This window comes from Heloderma suspectum, chromosome 2, assembly GCF_057233095.1.
Source record: "Heloderma suspectum isolate Gila_16-S chromosome 2, 16-S_ref, whole genome shotgun sequence".
Taxonomy (NCBI): Eukaryota; Metazoa; Chordata; class Lepidosauria; order Squamata; family Helodermatidae; genus Heloderma; species Heloderma suspectum.
Genome location: NC_139459.1, coordinates 218,390,062 through 218,410,090, shown reverse-complemented (window position 1 = coordinate 218,410,090; position 20,029 = coordinate 218,390,062). Strand labels below are relative to the sequence as shown.

Below are 20,029 nucleotides of genomic sequence, written 5' to 3'. Positions count from 1 at the left end.
CCAGTGTTGGCTCCTTTCAGAAGGAGAGTGGCTTGTATGTGGCAGTGATCTGCTAGGAGGATGAATAGTAAGAGCGGAGAGGGCTCCGGTTTACACATTAGCTTTTCTTGGTCCCAAGGTGGCTTTGTTTGTTCCTGTCACACTGCTAGCACAAATCAAGCTGCACAGACATCTGCACCTGTCGACAACTCTTTGCTGGCTAGAGCTGACGGGAGTTATAGGCCAAAACATCTGGAGGGCCATGAGTTGCCCACCCCCTGGTGTACAGGATTGCAGCCTAAGCCAGCTTTATACACACCGGATCATATCATACTCCTTGACACCTTGTAGCAAGGATCCCTTGGTTTTGATTGAGGCAGATATAAAACACTTACCTAGGAGTGAGCCCGACTGAACACTGCAGACGATGACACGGTACACAGGATCAGCTTCTGTTTCACACACATGTCCCCCCACCCCCCCGAGACACACCCAAGAGCCAGTTTTAGGATTGGCAGAAAGACGTAAAGCCGATAGCGCCCTGATGATCAATGATGTTTAAGATGCCCTGTTGCACTCCATGCCACTGGAAATGTGTGTCACCCTCCACCTGTCAGAGCAGGGATGGAACTAGATAGTTTTTAAAATATTAAATATGGGGAGAAGAGAGAAGACAAGCCTGACTCTGAAGCTTGCTGACAAAGGTTCCAAAGAGACTTCTGGCTTGCCCGGCATGCAGCCTCTAGTCCACGGTAGAAAAGGGAGCTAGCCAGCCAGTATATCAAGACGCTGGACTGACGTTGCTACTCAGCCTTTCCCAACTTGATGCCCTCCAGATGATTAGCCAGCAAGTTGTTGTTGAGAGGTGCAGATGTTTTGAACCACAACTCCCAGTATTCCTGACCATGGCGATGCTGGCTGGACTGATGTGAGTTGAAGTCCTAAATATCCGGAGGGCCCCAGGTTGGGGAAGGCTGCTTTGGGACTATGATGCTTGCCTCTCATCTACTTCAGCTTGTGCCTCTTTAAATCAACAGTTAACTACAAAACTCACTGTAAGTCAACAGTACTCTGTGCTCACAAGGAAAGTGACTAAGGCGACCACCTATCCAATGCAGGGCAGGAGAAGCATGGAAGGGATTGTTCCCTCCTTGCTTCTCCTGCCACGCATTTGAGGCTAGACAGCTGATTTTGGCTGTCTAGCTGCGGGAAGGTGGAGCAGGGGAGGAGGCTGCCAGAAGACATTGGATGTGTTGTTCTGGCATTTTCGCCTTCCCCGCCCCAGAATTCCCCAAAGCAGGGCAGAAGGGGGGAAAGGTCAGTTCTCGGCGCACAGGCTCTGAGGTCAGTTCCTGGAAAACCACAGCGGCAAACTGCTGACTAGCGGCCATAGGATTGCTCCCCCCGAGTGCAATCCTATGCATACTTAGACAGAAAACAGTTCTACAGCTCCCAGCATTCCCCAGCCAGCTGGAGCTGGGGAATGCTGGGAGTTATAGGACTTTTTTCTGTCTAAATGTGCATAAGATTGTGCCCTTAGGCTCCAATTCTGTAGCCACTTACCTGGGGTAAGCCCCATTGAACTTAGTAAGACTTACTTCTGAATAGGCATGTATAGGATTGTATGGTAAAAGAGTAAAACTGCCCCTGCAACATCCTAGTGTTTGGCAAAGTGGGTAGTAGTAAACAGTACCCTGTTCCATATATATCAGCAGTAAGGAAATGGGATCATACAGTTCCACATTCTTCTATTTTAATTGCCAGGACTTGGAAATATCAGGGTTTTTTCAGGCATCATTGGCACTAAATGAAGGACAGAACAATCCTGCTCCATTTATATAAAAAACGCTTATAGCAAAAAGATTGGACAGGGTAGCTTTGTATGCTGGTTTGTATGCTGGTTTTCTATTTTGGAATACAATCTGGCAACCCAGTAAGGGATATCCACATATGAAGCTGGAGATTTGCTTCCAAATTCCGCTGCAGCAGCAGTCTGCACTGCCAAAGAGGCAAGCCACTTTTAAAACTGCCCAGAGGCTTGTATCTTCAGTACTGGAATTCACACACAAATATGTCCCTTCTTTGGATCCATCCCCCACCCAGCAATGGTATGAAGTGTGTAAGAACTTCAGTATGGTAAATTTGGCCCTGAGACTGAATGTGTAGGACAAACCCACACTAGATCAGTTGATTCTGTGAAATTAACTAGCACTTAAATATACATTTCATGCTTCCACAACCCACTCAGAGGCAGATTTTTTCCCTTCAGTTTGACCTCTGGCCTCTACAGATACAGAAATACTTTGGCTACATGCAGCATGAAAATCAAACGATATCCGAGAAAGGGTACATTTGATGCCTTAGGAATTCTCAGATTTCATTAAACTCTTCTCTAATCTGAGCAAATCCAGCAATTAAACAGAACAAAGTGTGCATGTTTGTTTTTGGGACTGCCAGGAATTCTTCGCTCATTTGAACAGCAGTAAAGAATCATCTTACCTAAACAATCTCCTTATCTAATCTGTTTAAAGTGACCCTTTTTTTTTTCCTTTGTACAAAATCATGTTCATGGTAATTACAGAATACAACTCCTCTGGCTAATGCTAAAGGCATTTTTTAATAACTGAAATAGTGCCCAGTCTGCAGCTGATGGAAATCAATTGTTGATCTATGAGCAGAACCAGCTCTTTCTGTCCTCACTCTTGTCCTTCACCTGTCTGACTGGGCAGAAGGTTCCTTGTGTGAATACATAGTATCAGATCCCTGGGTTTCAAAGCGGGACATAGATCCTATAAACTAGTAGCTGAAGATGGGCTGAGACAACAGCGAAACTCTGAGATGCAACAAGAGTCTCCATGGAACTTTTGACTGAATATTTTAAACTATTTTGACTTTCCTTGGAAAAGAAAAACATGTTGATAATATACTACAGGGGTGGAGAACCTTTTTCAGCTTGAGGGCTGAATCCAGTTTCAGAGAAGTTCTTGGAGGCTACATTCCAGTGGTGGGCCGGGCCAAAATCAAAGGGGCGGGACCAAGACACAAAAATACCAGCATATTGTAGCTGAAAGCTCTTGTTGCCAATAACAAAGTCCTAGGACATGCATTTCAACCTTTCAGAATGGGGGGAAAACTGCAAAAATGCAGGGAAACAAACAAAGTATTGGTGGTCGAGGGAAAGAGGGTGAGGCTAAGGGAAAGGGTCTGAGGAACCCCCGAGGGCGGAATTAGGACCCCAGGAAGTCTGGATTTACCCCCTGGGCCTGAGATTCCCAACTCCTGATGTAATATAAAATCTGATGAATATGAAAACAGGCACAACACTGCAAGAAATTGAATTCAGATCCATGAGGTCAGAAAGTTCTGTAGGGTGCCTATTAGCCTCTTTTAAATAGGTCCAAAGTTAACTAAACAGGTTTACTGCTTCTTGGACATTCTGTGTGAGGCTCACTCTTTTTCTTTTTCTTTTTTAAGTATTCCTTCCATTGTAGCATTATCAGGTCCTCTAAGTCTATACTAAAGGGGGATGAATGGCTTGCCAGTGGCATGCTATTAACTTTTTATGTAACAAGAAACTCCTGTTGACCTATATGTATTTATTTATACCTTTTCTCACCTCCCACTCATAATATATATCACAAGGATACCTAAATTTCTTCTTTCTTTCTTTCTTTCTTTCTTTCTTTCTTTCTTTCTTTCTTTCTTGGTATCCAGGCAAAGTTGGTGCATGGTGGTGGGAGGGCCATCTATGAAGTATTGACATGATACACAGATTTAACCTTTTTTCTTATAAAATAAAAAGGTTAAATTACAAACTGGGTAATTTTAAAATGTGCTTAAGTTCAAATGAATTGACAGAGGGAGGGAGTGCTGCTGCTGCTTCTTCCTCTTCTTCTTCTTCTGTTTGTGTCCTGCCCTTCTTCCAAGGAGCTGAGGTTTGCACACAGCACAGGTGTGTTCCATTTCATCCAACCCAACAGCCCTATGACAGAATGACCCACTCCAGACCACTCAGTCTGCTTCATGGCTGGGTGAGGATTTAAAGCGAGGTTGCCCTGATTGAACTCCAAACCTCTACCCTATCCCAATCTGGCTCCTAATACTGCAGTCTATGAATATTGCAATCCTATGAATGTTCCAGACGTCTTCACTCCTGCAGAGGAGGGATAGCATTCCCTTTCTTATATTGGAGATTGAAAGCATTCCTTATGGGAGGGAAGGGGTGGGCAAAAAACACAAAAAACACCAGCCTATTGTAGTATAAAGCTCTTACTGCCAGTCGCTAAACCTTAGGAGAGGCCACTCACCCTTTTAGAATGGGGTAAAAACTCCAACAAAGCCAAGAAACCACCAAAGAATCAGTCGCTGGGGGAAGAGGGCATGGCCATCTGGAGAAACTCATCCCTGTTCCCCGTCCCTGTCATATAACACTGGGTGTGCCAGCTTCCAGCTGAACCCTGTTGCCAACTCTGTGGACTTCTGGCATTCCCATAGCTGCCTGCCCCACCAACCTGTGTTGCCTCTGTATGTGGGTCTCTGTCCCACGGAATGTGGGTCTGTTTGTGGTGCCCCACCGAAACTGCTTCGGTGCTCACAGATACCTGTGTAATTTAGGGCACAATCCTATGCTTGTTTAGAGAGAAGAAACTCCAGCAACTCTCGGTGAATGCTGGGAGTTGTAGGACTTCCTTCTGTCAAAACATGCATAGGATTGCATCTTCAGGCAGCTGGAAAAGATGTCATTCTACTGGTCCCAGGATTAATCATATAGCCTCTTTGAAGTGACGCATTGTATAGCCCCTCTGAAGCAGCCCATTTAATCTCATGATTGACTAAGACTCATCATACAACACAGTTCTCTAAAACTAGACCAGGTTAAACTTGCTTAGAAGAGGTGTCTCCTAATGACTCCGACCTCATTATTTACACTTATGCGAATTGGGAGTTACAACACTGAGGTCAGATTTGGTTTCTTCTGGTCTTAAGTTACATGAGTGAATGTCAAAAGCAAAGCCACTGGAAGAAATTCATTTAGGCGGTGATAAACTACAGTAAGTGCAGTTATAATTAAGTTTCTTTCCTAGGTGTGTAGCTAGTAATGTCCTGTCCCTGACCCAGAAAGTAGCGATGCGTGCAAACACAGGCAGGCAGATGGCACATGCAGATAGGCTTCATGCAAGCATTTTTTATTTTTACTTTTTGAAGCTACTTTCCCAGGTCTCCAGGACCTCCTATTTAGCCTTGATTTTCCACTACCCCTTGCTAGAGGAACCTGTATTTCCAGTCTCTGTAACAATGCTATGGAAAATATTCAAGAAATGTAAGTGCATCAGATCCAGAAAACTGAATGTAGATTAGATTGTTTGGTGGATTTATGTGTTTAAAATTTCCAACGTGATTTAAGGTTTCTCATGGGTGTTTTACAAGTGGCAATTATTCCATGAGGCAGAGAAAAATTATAGCCTTCACCTTGAGCCTTCAAATAATTTCCCCGGCAGTTTCGTGAGAAAAGGAGTTTTCGGTTCCCAGCAACCTCAGTCAAACAGGTGCTGTTTTGTCCCAAGGGCCTATAACATGGATATGTCAAATAGCAAGATTCTGTCCATAGAGCCAGGAAAGAAAGAGCAGTTCAGTCAGTAACAGCTTCTCTGTGCCAGTTCAAGGTAGGGTGGCTGAAGACAAAAACATTCTTGCCTCTTTGAGAAGTGTGCATATGAAGCAAGATGCATCCCTCCAAATGATGGTGCGTGGCATTTTGCTCCCCTATCGTGGACTGCAGCAAACAGGCTATTTTGTCTTTCTGGTCTGGCCTAGCACCTCCTATGGGGAATTAGAGTGGCTGGGTGTCCTACTTTACAGATGGCAGTCCTCTATTTAAAGGGCTGTCCAGTCCATGTCCAGTATAAAGATCATAGAATCATAGAATAGGAGGGTTGGAAGGGGCCTATAAGACCATTGCGTTCAATCCTCTGCTCAATGCAGGAATCCAAGTCAAAGCATCCTTGATAGGTGGCTGTCCAGCCTCATCTTTAATGCCTCCAGTGTGGGAGAGCCCACCACCTCCCTAGGGAATTGGTTCCATTGTCGTATTGCTCTAACAGGAAGTTTTTCCTGATGTTCAGCCGGAATCTGGCTTCCTGTCACTTGAACCCATTATTCCGTGTCCTGCACTCTGGGATGATGGAGAAGAGATCCTGGCCTTCTTCTCTGTGACAACCTTTCAAGTACTTGAGAGCGCTATCACATCTCCCCTCAGTCTGCTCTTCTCAAGGCTAAACATGCCCAGTTCTTTCAGTCTCTCCTCATAGGGCTTTGTTTCCAGTCCCCTGATCATCTTTGTTGCCCTCCTCTGAACCCTCTCCAGTTTGTCTGCATCCTTCTTAAAGTGTGGTGCCCAGAGCTGGACACAGTACTCCAGATGAGGCCTAACCAGTGCTGAGTAGAGAGCAACTAGTACTTCATGGGATTTGGAAGCTATACTTCTATTAATGCAGCCCCAAATAGCATTGGCCTTTTTTGCAGCCACATCACATTGTTGGCTCATATTCAGCTTGTGATCTACAACAATGTCAAGATCCTTCTCGTTTGTCATGTTGTTGAGCCACATATCCCCCATCTTGTAACTGTGCATTTGGTTTCTTTTTCCTAGGTGCAGAACTTGGCATTTATCCCTGTTAAATTGCATTCTGTGGTTTTCTGCCTAGCGCTCCAGCATATCAAGATCACTTTGAATTTTTTTTTTCTGTCTTCCAGGGTATTAGCTATCCCGCCCAATTTTGTGTCATCTGCAGATTTGATCAGCATTCCCTGCACCTCCTCCTCCAAGTCATTAATGAAAATGTTGAAGAGCACTGGGCCCAGGACTGAGCCCTGCGATACCCCACTCGTTACCTCTCCCCAGTTTGAGAAGGTCCCATTGATAAGCACTCTTTGAGTTCGATTCTGTAGCCAACGGTGGATCCACCGACTCATTGTTTCATCTAGTCCACTTTCAGTTAGTTTGCTCATCAGGATATCATGGGGCTCTTTGTCGAAAGCTTTGCTGAAGTCGAGGTATATGGTATCTACAGCATTCCCACGGTCCACAAGGGAGGTTACTTGATCAAAAAATGAGATCAGATTCATCTGGCAGGACTTGTTTTTGACAAATCCATGCTGGCTTCGAGTAATCACTGCATTGTTTTCAAGGTGCTTCCAGATGGATTTCTTTATCATCTGCTCCAGAATTTTCCCTGGGATTGATGTCAGACTGACTGGTCTGTAATTCCCAGGTTCCTCCTTTTTGCCCTTTTTGAAGACAGGGACAACATTAGCCCGCCTCCAGTCATCTGGCACTTCCCCCGTCCTCCATGATTTCTCAAAGAGAATAGACAGCGGTTCTGAGAGTTCTTCTGCCAGTTCCTTTATTACTCTAGGATGCAGTTCATCTGGCCCTGGAGATTTGAACTCATTCAAAGTAATGAGGTGTTCCTTGACCATATGCCTATCAATCTCAAGCTGCAATCCTATCCCTTCAGCCTGTACTTCGCCTTTGCCAGGGGGGTCATAGACCTTCTTTTGGGAGAAGACTGAGCCAAAGTAGGAACTGAGCACCTCTGCCTTTTCTTTGTCATCTGTTATCATTTTGCCATCCTTATTTAATAGCTGAACAACAATTTCTTTCCTCTGCCTTTTACTATGCACGTAACTGAAGAAAGCCTTTTTGTTGTTTTTAGCATCCCTCGCTAACCTCAGCTTGTTCTCAGCTTTAGCCTTCCTGACACGATCCCTGCAATTCTGTGCTACCTGCCTGTACTCTTCCTTTGTTACTTGGCCTTCTTTCCACTTCCTATATGTGTCCTTTTTTGTTTTCAGGTCATCCCTAAGCTTTTTTGTGAAGCCCCATTGGCTTCTTCTGTTGTCTCCCACCTTTTCTTCTTGTTGGAATTGTTTGTAATTGTGCCTTGAGAATTTCCTTTTTTAAAAGCTCCCACCCATCTTGGGCTCCTTTTCTCGTTAGCATCGCTTGCCATGGGACCTTACTGATCATTGTTCTGAGTTTATTAAAATCAGTTTTCCTAAAATCCAGGGTACACGTTTGACTACACTCGGCTTTTGCTTCCCTTAGAACCAAGAACTCAAGTACAACATGGTCGCTTTCCCCCAAAGTTCCTGTAACTGCTACTTTATCCACTAAGTGTCAGGGTGGACAATGAGCCCATAGAATCCCAGAGTAGTTCTGATTCTGAGGAAGAGCAGTCACTGGGAGAGAATCTGGGAGAGGAGCGCGCTCCGCTTTCCCAGGGCCCACAGCTGACGGAGATTCCTCCCACCAGCATTCCTAGATTAGAAAGCAGTCCAGGGAGTGACCGAGCAGAGACAGCAGACTTGGTGGATGCGCGATGCAGACGCAGAGAGCGGCGCCAGATGGAGGGCGCGGAAAGGAGGCGAAGTGCCAGGTTGGCGCGCAAACAACGGCTGCGCCCAGAGGCTCCAAGGGAAAAGGGGAGGGACTCTCCCTAGTCCTTAAGTTCAGGGGTCTGCCAGTAATTCCCTTTCAAACGGGGACTAACTGCTTCAACTTAGGGCATAGATGCTGTGCTGCTCAGATCTAGTTGCTACCTGTAGAGTTGTTAAGTTGTAAAAGAAGAATAAAGCTTTCAAAGGAATCCCTTTGTCTGTGTCTGGACTTGGCTACTGGATTAGACTGAGAGAGGCCTCCAAGGAGCCCTTGACACTAAGTCATCTCTGTTGGTTAGGATCAAGTCAAGGATAGCCAATCCTCTAGTTCCTTCCTCTACTTTCTGTAGGAGGAAGTTATCCACCACACAAGTCAGGAATTTCCTGGAGGGGCCATGTTTTGCAGAATTTGTCTCCCAACAAATATCGGGGAAATTGAAGTCCCCCATTACTAATACTTCATGCTTCCTTAAAACATTGGCTATTTGCTTTTCAAAAGTTTCATCCTTGTCTTCTCCTTGATTGGGTGGCTGGTAGTAGACTCTGACCACCAGGTTCCTTTTATTCTTTGCTCCATTGATTTTGATCCAGATGCTCTCGATGGGGCTACCAAGCTCATCCTCCTGTATTTCTGTGCAGATATATGTATTTTTCACATACAGTGCAACCCCACCTCCCTTTCTGTTCCTCCTGTTCTTTTTGAACAAGTTATATCCTTCAATTGCTGTATTCCAGTCATGAGAGTCATCCCACCAAGTCTCAGTTATACCTATCAAGTCATAATTTCCCTCCTGTATTAAGAGTTGAAGTTCGTTCTGTTTGTTTCCCATACTCTGGACATTAGTATATAGACATCGAAGACCATGTGCTTCATAGTCTGGCTTTCTTCCTATATGTGTCTGAAGACTATTATTGGGCGCTATCAGAGCTGTTCTCTCCATTGCAGTGCATGCGCCTACGTCCATTGTTACCCCCAACATGACATCTCCCTTCCCCGTAGGATTCAGTTTAAAGCCCTCCTGATGAAGTTCTTCATGCTGTGGCCAAACACATTCTTCCCATCCTTTGTGAGGTGCAACCCGTCCCTTGCCAACAGCCCATCTTCCAGGAAGTATAGCCCGTGGTCCCAGAATCCAAATCTCTCTCGTCGGCACCACCTTCGTAGCCAGTCATTCACCCGGAGTATTTTTCGTTCCCTTTCTATCCCTCTTCTAACTACTGGAAGGATGGATGAGAAAACTATCTGGGCCCCAAAGTGCTTGAGTTTCCTTCCCAAAGCTTCAAAGTCTGACGTGATTTCTTCGTAGCTCCACTTGGCAGTAACATTTGTTCCCACATGGATGAGAAGAAAGGGATACCTGTCAGTGGGCTTTATGAGTGCAGGCAACCTTTCAGTCACATTTCTAATCCGTCCTCCCGGGAGACAACATACCTGGCGAGTCCACGGGTCTTCACGACATACTTGGGTCTCGATCCCACGCAGCAAGGAGTCTCTCACTACTACCACTCTTCTCTTCTTCTTCTTGTAGGCCTGGGTTTCATCGCCTCTGTTTGACTGACCTTTAGCCTCTTGCTCACTCTCATGCAGGTTCCCCTGTGATTCTTCCTCTGCAGGCTGTCCTCCAGTCTCATCCGCAAGTACCTGGAATCGGTTCCACAGCTCCACTGCTTCCACTGGTGCAGAGTGGCGTCTAGTTGTTCTTCTCCTAACTGTCACCCTTTTCCAAGGAGTATCCTCTACTCCATTTTTCTTCACCTCAGCATTTCCCACTGCCTCATCTTGCTGTTGCTCTTCAAGCTTCTGGTCTTCCCTTTGCTGCTGTAGTTCCCCCATTCTGTCCAAGAACTCTTCGTGTTCTCTTATTCCCCGGAGGGTCGACATTGCTGCTCCAGTCCACTTACTTTTTCTTCCAGCAGCGTGATCAACTTGCACTTGTTGCAGGAGTAAGCCATGTTGTTCTCAGGCAAGAAAACAAACATTGCACACACCTTGCAGGTCACCACCACTGGAGAGTCCTGTCCTTTCATTGCCTCTTTTCCCTTTTTGTGTCTAGCTTTGTGATTGTTCTAGACTAGCCTGTGCCTGCTCCTCTACTCAGTAGAGGTTAAAAGCAGAGTCCCACTGGTGTGGAAGTGTGTGTTACAAGACAAATAAATGAAAAAAAGTTAGTTAAAAATATAATAAAATGAAAAATGAAAAAAAAAGTTAGGGGCCTCCCCCTTGACCTCCCCTGCCGAACTCCCCTGGCCAACTCCTGTTTGCTCCCCCTGTCCGCTCGCTCTGGTCGCTCGCTCTCTGGGAGCTTGCCTGCTTCTGTAGTCCCTGGAGCAGCTGGAGCAGCTTGCTCTGCTCTGCTCTGCTCTGCTCTGCTCTGCTCAGCTGGGAGGCGGGAAACAGACTGAAGCTTCCCGCCCACTCAGCTGCTGGGAGTACTCAGGCCACACCCCTCCAATTCAGTTGGAGCTCTCAGAAGCACCTGGTGAGCTCACAGCCACTCAGAAGGATAAAGGGCAGCCCCCTGGGCTTCCTGCAGCCCACTTACCTCTTAGCCTCTGTCTCCTTTGTCTCCTTTGTCTCTTCAACCACTGCAACTCCCCTGGCCAACTCCTGTTTGCTCCCCCTGTTCGCTTGCTCTGGTCGCTCACTCCCTGGGAGCTTGCTTGCTTCTGTAGTCCCTGGAGCAGCTGGAGCAGCTTGCTCTGCTCTGCTCGGCTGGGAGGCGGGAAACAGGAGCTGGGAGGTGGGAAACAATTCTTGTGGCATAAGCTTTCACAATCCATGGAACCAGTGTGCTGGTAGATCAGATGCATGAAGTGTTATACTCCAGTTCGTGTGTGTGTGTGTGTGTATACACGAGGGCCAAATTAGAAATGATATTAATGTAATTGCAATTAACATGTATGCTTAATGGGGAGTGTGAAGAACTAAGACCACAGCAGGCAAAGGGTGGTGGCTAACTCTTCCCCTCTGCCATGATCGTAACAAAATCTTCCCCTAAGATGGCTATAAGCCTAAGGAGGTGAAACTTCCATAGGCACCAATGGAGACTTCCTTCTCAAGACATCGGGGAAGGGTTTTTTTCATCAGGATTGTGGTGGGGAATGGGTTAAACACCCCTGCCTGCATGCCATGGTTCTAGTCCACCTTGTATGCTTGCCATAACATCAGTGGGAAGGGGATCTCCCAAAACTGAGCAGAGATACCTTCTGTGAGTGGTACTCTTCTGCCCATGGAGGCAGATGCTAGATCCAATTCATAGTAATAATTCGGGCCCAAATGCCATGAAACGCAAGAGGCACAGCCTATGGTATTTTTCATTTTTTAAAAAAATTACTTGTATAAACAGAACATAGGTTACAACATTACATACTTATAGATATAATATATTAAATAGATGTGTCATATCCTTGGAAGTATGTGTTCTATTCTGCCAAAATTCAATAAAAGGTTTTAATCAATCAAAAATTAACATTGTCTTCCCTCTCTTACTTAGTTTAGGCATGACTGCATGATCATTCCCATTCCTCAACCGTAGGAATATTGACAGGTCCGTTTCCGTAGGAATACTGTCAGCCTCTGTTTCTCAGCATAATAGATTCTTGCTGCTCCCAGCCTGAGGCATTTCTAGGCAAAGCTGAAATGCGTACAAGATAAGCCCAGTGACCATTCATATTGTTCCCAAAGCCATCTTAGTGTAAAATCCATTATCCATCTTAGTGTAATTCACATTGCTGTCAGTGATCACTATACATTTGAGCTTTGCATGGAAATGTCACAGACAAGGAGTGTTTCATGGCCTTTTGGCACCACAATAAATCTGCTAGCCTTTAATGTGCCGCAGCACTTTTATTTAGTGTTGGTTGTGACAGACTGACAAAAGTACTGCTCTGGAATTTGCCTCCCTGGAGTCTATGCACTCAGAGATATCTGTGTGGACTTCAGGTTCAGCATCCAGCAAGCTACACAGCATGTTAAATTCAGTTTACAGTAAAAGAGGCAAAAGGTTTCTTAAATATAATGAGAAAACTTGCCCACATTTGTATTTTATAAAGCACCATGCTCATTGATGGCTTATCCTCACCCTTGTATGGCAAAAGACTGGAGAAGGGAAAAGATTTCCCCACTAACAGAACACTTCAAATTTGTATAGCACTTTAGAGCATTCAAAGAGCTACACATATATTGTCTCAATATGCCTTAAAACAACCCTGTAAAGCAAGCCAGTATTCTTATCTCCATGCTGCAGATGTGGAGAAAGCAGTACTGAGGCTGTGGCTTAGTAGCTTGCCTAAGGCTTCCTCCTGGATTCATGACAGAGGCAATATTTGAACTGAGGACTTCCTGGTTCACACAACTCGGTTTCTTATCACAAAATACGCTTTCTAATGTCAAGTTTTGTTATCCTACAGTGGGCCTCTTCACTCGAGCACAGTCTGGAATCTTTCAATCAACAAGGCTAAGTTCACCTTAATACTTTGACAGAGCAATCCTATGGCCCCTAGACATTGTACGTACATATGTACGTATTATAGTAAATTTCAAGAGAACAAAGCAAAACAAAACCGTAAAAGCAAAAGAACTGTTGGCATAATTGAATGTATAAATTTCAGTTAGTACATGTGAAATGTATATGGCCCCTAGACCATATGAGGGGCCATAGCACGCTGGGGATTTCCCCCTCCAAGATCAGAAACAGCGGAGATCTGCACCCCCTCCCCCACCCCATTGCAGCCAGTATGGAAAGAACTACGCCAGCTGCCCTCCCAGACTGGGAAGTCAATCATGGAGAGGGAGAAAAGGGCGTGTTTTGGTGGGTGGGGAGGGAAGGAGACTGGAGAGGCCAGGATATGAACTGTCCAGAGCCTCTGCTAGCCTTCTTCCCTCCCCCTCTGAAGCACCCTCGCTAAATGGGCATCAAAGCCCATCTAGCAAAAAATCCAGGGCGGGAGGACGGGGAGGTGAAGATTGCCTCCTCTTGCCCCGCATTGGATGAATGGAAGCCTCTGAGCTTGGGAGCTCCTGATCACTGGGGGTGCAATACAATAGGACTGTGCCCTTACTTTTTTATCTTCAGCCATTCTGCCTTGGGGATACCCATTCAATGTTTTCGGGATGGGTTTTATTCTGGTTTTGTTTAAAAGGGTAAGAGACCTCCCCCCCCCCCCCCCGGGCTGCATTTTCCCACATGGATCTTTTTAGCCCATGACAGCATCTTTCTCACTGCTAAAGAACGTCCCTTTCATTTCATTTCTCACTGCTAAAGAACATCCCTTTGACAAGTGATCAGTTAGGAGCTGGAGATGGGTATGTACACGAATGGACATTTCCTTGGAGATCCTCAGGACAGGAAAAGAAAATCCAGACCATTGACAGAGTGCAGCCTTCCTCAACCTGGTAATCCAACATATCTGAAGGGTACAACTCCCACCACAGCAGGGCCCATGGCTGTGCTTACAGGGGAGAATAGGAGTTGTAGTCCTACTCATCCAGACAGCACCAGGTTGAGGAAAGCTAAGGGTGCAAACCTATGCATGTTGAGACAGGAAAAAGTCCTTCACCTCCTAGCATTCCCCAGCATTTTCCCTGTCTAAACATGCACAGGATTGTGCCCTAAGTATCTCTATTCTTTGTTGATGTCTGTATTTATTATTAGGATGGAGAGATCATTCAACTTCATCTCAAAGGGATGTCTTGGCCCTCTCCATACGTGGTAACTTTCTCCCACTGATTAGTAAAAAATACTCCCCAACAATTTCTTTTATTTTAAGGGCAAGCAGTTCACTTCTGTTTGGATGTGACAGAGCCCATCCTTCTGGCGTGGACTCCCCAGACCCTAATAAAGCTCCACACCATTGCTGCTTCACCTTATCAAGGCTCTTCAGTTCATTCTGTAGGTGTGCCGCACCTTCCAAAAAATGTGTACATATAGCAAAAGATAGACCCATGTGATTTTCACTGTACATATACGCTTTTCACAGATGTACACATACAATTTTCCCTGTACGTAAGTGTGGGAAATCCCTGTCACCCCACCCCCACCAACAGTGTATCCCCATAGGAAAAATGCCATGCATGCCGCACATAGTATGTCTAGCATGCTAGCGATGATAAGTGTAAGACGTGCTAGTCTTCTACTCTCACTCCCAATTTGCACTGAAAAATGAAAGGAATCTATTTTAATCCAATTCTTCCTCCATACCTTCAAATGTATGGCAAACACAACCTGCAAAGAACCACCAATTCTGCCAGTCTCAGAAAGAGAGACTACCTTTTGCCTAAAATTGCCTTATAAGTGCCACAAGGGGGCAGCCTTTCACTTTATTCTAATATCCAATTCGTTCTCAGTGTGAATCCTTATACAGACAAAATGGCAGAATCCATCCATAAGAGGGAGATATCTGCAGGCTCAGGGGAACCCAGAGGTTTGCAGAAGTACAGAAAATCTTTGTGGGGACAGGAAACCAGTAAAGGGGGGAGGAAGAGACCCCAAACAGCCCAAGGCAGACTGAGCATGCTCAGTGACCACAGAATGTTAACTGACTGTTGCTGGGGTGGGGGGAATAGAAAACCAGTGGTGAGGGGGAAACGGAATAGAGTACCCTGGAAAAGGGCATGGCTGGCTGGCATCCTGAAAAGGAGCACTCCCACACTGCAACATTTTGTTGCAGGTCCCACTTGCTTGTGACCATCACAACCAGCAGCACTCTTGCAGCAAAGATTCATGGTATGTTGCTTGTCCTTTTAAAATGAGTTAATTAAATTAGTTAATACCAACAAGGATATTTGCATTCGTTCTTCACCTTTTTTTCCGCAGGCATCCTTCCACTACAGGGGAAAAAATATGTTGGCAAAATCAGCCCGCCCCCATGAACAATCTTATCATGTGGTTGTTATAAATTATTCTACGGTTTTTATTCTCCTGATTCACTCAGCCAGATTAGGAAAATAAGTATTTCTGCTGTTCATCTTCACCAAACAGTAAGGCAAGCAGTTTATAAAACTCTGAGACAGCCATTTATAGCCAACACTGGGTAACTTGTGGTGTGATTCCTGTGATCATATAACATGAGAAAACGTAGCATGTATAGGAAACAGGGCCTGGGATCTGGATGACTGTGATTCAAAAGATCACCTACAAAATAAAGTTGCATACATGGTACATTTACAGAACATTTGCACTTATGGGGTTACGGATTTTGGCAACTAGGCCTTAAAATGTTACTGAATTCAACATGTCCATGGCTTAGAGGCCTCTTTTATGTAGCTATTGCAACCTCCCCAGGCCTGGGCTCTCCAGATGTTTTGAACTACAACTCCCAGCATTCCTTACCATTTCCTATGCTGGCTGGGGCTGATGGGAGATGAAGTCCAAAACATCTGGAGGACAGCGGTTTTAGGAAGGCTAGCTATGTGATGAGAAAGCCAACAATCATGGGATATTGCCAAGGGCATCACATGGGGTGTCAGGTGGAGGAAGAGGAAGGCTACAAACCTGTTTGGGTGTATGCTGTGCAGGCTGCCTCCGTGCTGGGGCAAAGCAGCAGATGGAGCCCAAGGCTGAGTGGAATCCATCCAGGCAGGAGAGGAGGAAAGACAGTAAGCAAAAGGCACGGACAAGGCGAGGCAGGGCAAGGCAAGGCAGACAAGCTAGGATCACAAGGCAGGAACATGGTGTGAGCAGCAGCAGTTACACAGGAATCCCCGAATGGCTCAGTGCTATCTAGGAAGGTGTTCTGAGTGGGACACTGCCACGTGACTGACTCTATCCAATCAGGGGCGGAGGAAAAAAGAGGAGGATAGGCTTCTCCACCTCTGGGTGCTTCCAGACAGACGCCCCCTAGCGCTACCAGTCAAAAGGCGTTATGCACCTATGGGCTCCTTCACACTGAGCTTTTATCCTGCGATTGAAATTGCTCCTTCACGGAAGTTTGTGGGCTCTTTACATGATGCTGGGATCATCCAAGGCATCTCCTGCACTAAATGCCCTTTGTTCTGTTTTTAAATAGATCGCAGATAGCGAGCAATCAAATTACCCCATTGTGTTCTGTTCGCTTCAGTTTCTTCCATGAAAAGAGGAAAAGCAGCAAGAAGAGGAGCGAGATCAATGAAAGATATGGAAGACTCAGCTATGGGGAGAAGGAGGGGGAAGGGGAGGGGGGAAAGGAAGCGTGTGAAAAGGGGAGTCATTGTGATCCTGCATTTAAAATGGAAGCAGAAAGCCGCATTTTAAATGCAGGATTTTAGGCTGGTGTAGAGATGCCCCTTAGCTCCTTAACAGTTTTTTTTTTTCCTGGTAAGAAAACAGGCAGAAGCAGCAGTGGGAAAGCATGAGAGAGTTATGAGTGAAAGACGGCGACGATGTCTGGACCCCCCGTAAAATTCTATAAATGAGGCAGGCTCATATGGAAGCACCCTCTTTCTCTCTCACTTTGCCATAGTTTCCCCTAATCCAACCCAAGTGGTAGCTCTTTCTGGCCTAGGAAACTCTGGGCCCCTCACTAGAGTCCTCTTATGGGTCTCTTCTTGACACTGAGGACTACTTCACATGTTATTTAGCAGCATATATGGAAGGTCATTTACACACATGATTTATGGACAAAGATGTCATGTGCATCCCTTAAAAATATAAGCAGCCATTGCTCTGCTCATGGGGATTGTTTTTCTCTCTCTCATCTGACTCGTTTGAAAATGCAAACAAAAGGGTAAAACCAATGGTTCAAGGTGGGGCTGGGTTTTTTCATAGCTGCAAAATATGTTGGTTGTTCCATATCTACTGTATATTATTGATTCTCCTTATGAACAACACCAGGTCAAAATTCTCTGTAGCCCCACTATAGAGATTTTAAACCTCTTTTTCTTTAGTTTTTTCCTTTGTCAGGCTCCACCTCAGCTGGGCCCCTTTTGGTGCCTCAGGGGCCCCAATCCCAGCCTGGCAGGGTTCCTTGGGTGCTCCGAGTCCCTCCCATCACCCATGAAGTGACTGGGGAAAAGGACTCATTTCACTGTGGGCAGCTGCTTTGCAGGATGGGCTCTGAAGTCTGCTTTCACATGACGCCACCTCTGAAGGCCTTGGTGCCCTTGGCCTTGTCCCCGCTGCTGGGTGCCCTCAGAAAGCAAACTGCCTTGGGTAGTGGAGGGCTCGGTTCAGACTCCAAAAGGTCTGAGCTGCCTCTCCTGGGCTTACTGGTGGTGACTCAGCCTCCTCATCGGAGATATTCGCAGAGAGTTCTACTTCAGGCTCCAGATTCTGCATGTCCCGGGGCTGTGAGACTGCCCCGGGCAGCTTGGGATCTGAGTATGAGGAGCTGCTAATGCTAACAGGCGGGACTGGGAGCCAGCTCACAACATAATCATGTGGACAGGGGCCAGAGCTCAGTGGTAGAGCACATGCTTTCTTTTGCAGAAGGTGTCTCATTCGATCCCTGGCACATCCAGTTAAAAATAGTCTCTGCCAGCATGATGTGGAAGACCTCTCTCGGAGAATCTGGAGAGCGGCTGCCAATCAGTGTAGACTAGGTGTAGGCAGCCAGTGCTCTCTGGATGTTTTGGACTACATTTCCCATAATTCCTGACCATTGGCTATGATGGCTGGGGCTGATGGCAGTTGGAGTCCAAAACATCTGGATGGCACTGGGTTGCCTACCTCTGGTGTAGACGATACTGGGCTAGGTGGTCTAAAGGTCTGACCTTGTGGATGGCTTCTTATGTTCCATTTTGGTGGTATGTAAAATGGCAGGTTCTCTGCCTGTGGCGAATAAAAAAGAAGAGCCATTCACCATGAGGAAGGAGCAGATTTGGCTTCATGATGGTGCAATACAGCCACTGGGATTTGGCTATGTGAGGGTGTTTGAAGCTAAATCAGAGTGATGGCAATGCTTTCTACATTCACTTTGGCATCTTCTGGGTGAGAGAGAGAGAGAGAAAGATGGTGCCCAGTAGTATCAGGGTATGCAATCACTGCCACAACCAGACCGTGAACAGGTCCATGAACATGAACAGTACCATGAATAGAGAAGGGGCTGAAGCTCAGTGGCTGAGCACATATGTTGTATGCAGAATGTCCCAGGTTCAATCCCTGGCATCTCCGGGTAGCACTAGGAAAGGTGGTGTTTATGTATCCCAAGAAGCAAGAAAACAAAGAAGTGTGTGTGTGTGTGTGTATATATAAACATTTGTCCCCCCTGAAAGGCCCCTTTTCGGGCTGAAAACATCTACCTGAGAACTTCCATCTTAGCCCTAGTTCCATTAGGCATCCCTGCATGTAACACGTAGTTCTGCCCTTAAATATACATGTGAAGCCACCCTCAGTTTAACGACCTGCACCATAACTAGCCAGGAGAGAGCGGTAAAACTCAGACACTTTCCCTGCATCCAGAGATGGCCCAGGATGGTTTAGTGCCTGAGGCAGAAGAACATTTATTTGGAAAACCCTGATTGTAAAATAATGCGAATAAACAAAATAATGGCAATTTGCTACACTGTGACGGTGGCCCCCACTTGCATAATGGTAGGGCCAGCCCTGCCTGTGTCCCCATTCCTCTCTTACTCTGTCTCACCAGCAACAGCTGATGCTGACAAGTGAAAGAATTGGACATGAGCTTTCTGGTTCTCACCACTCTTCCTTCCATGGGGAGGTCCACTGCCTGTGCGGAGACCAGATGGATGAGGAAACGATGCCCCACAGTTTACTCTGACTGGCAATGTCAAGGTCGCTTCTCCAGCTTTCTAATGGATGTGGCAACAGGGTTGTGAGGCTCCACCTACATGAATGGCAGTGGTGGCAACAAAGGCAAGGGGAAGGGAAGGGAGCAAGGGATGGAAAATAGCAGGAGTGGCACAGGGCTCTGTGGAGGGTGTGCGCATAGAGAACTCAGCACTTCTATCCAAGGCGCTCCTATATTTGGTTTACTGAGGAGGGCTAGCTTTTTCTTAACTTAGGCTAGCCCACCAGGAGAGGCCTGCGTGTGGAGATACAGGAAGCCCCATAATGTGTACCGTACCAATGGTCATGGCCTCCCAGGTAGTATTTATTACCATCATCTGCTGAGGTTATTGCACAGGAAGCCAAGCATCTGGATTTCTCCATGTAGTAAGCAATTCCCAAATATGCCTATGGTAGCTGAGCAGTGCTTACGGTAAATCCGATGCCCACAGTTGCAGAAAAAGAGCCCGGTATGAACTTGCCCTGGTCAAACTGGACTAGCAGTGACGTCTTCCCCACTCCGCTGTCTCCAACCAGGATAGTCTGCAGAAATCAGACAGAAAGACATTTTAGCATCCCTTGGTGAATGACAATCCAAATGGACTAAAGAAGATCCAAATCAAAACTGCTGATGTTCCGTTTCTGAATCCTCAGCATACACATGCAGGTAGCAAAATAATGCATGGTGTGGAGAAAGTGGATAGGGAGACATTTTCCTCCCTCTCTTATAATACTAGAACCCAGTGGGGTCATCCCATGAAGCTGACTGGTGGGAGATTCACCAGCTACATCCAATACTCAGTAACTTCCCTAACAAAAGGGAAAGGGCTTTGCTTTGCTTTGCTTTGCTTACAGAAGTTTGCAGGTTCAGTCCCGGGCATTTGCAGTTAAAAGGGTCCCAAGCAGGA

At 46.1% G+C, this 20,029-nt stretch overlaps 1 protein-coding gene across 1 annotated transcript in view; it reads right to left on the bottom strand.

The window, feature by feature from the left end:
* Positions 1 to 20,029, bottom strand: part of RAB37 (RAB37, member RAS oncogene family) — an 87,059-nt gene that overhangs the window by 29,562 nt on the left and 37,468 nt on the right. Inside the window, exon 2 of the mRNA XM_084838009.1 lies at positions 19,554 to 19,664. Within this exon, the coding sequence (XP_084694135.1) occupies positions 19,554 to 19,664 (111 nt within the window). The remainder of the gene's footprint in view (positions 1 to 19,553; positions 19,665 to 20,029) is intronic.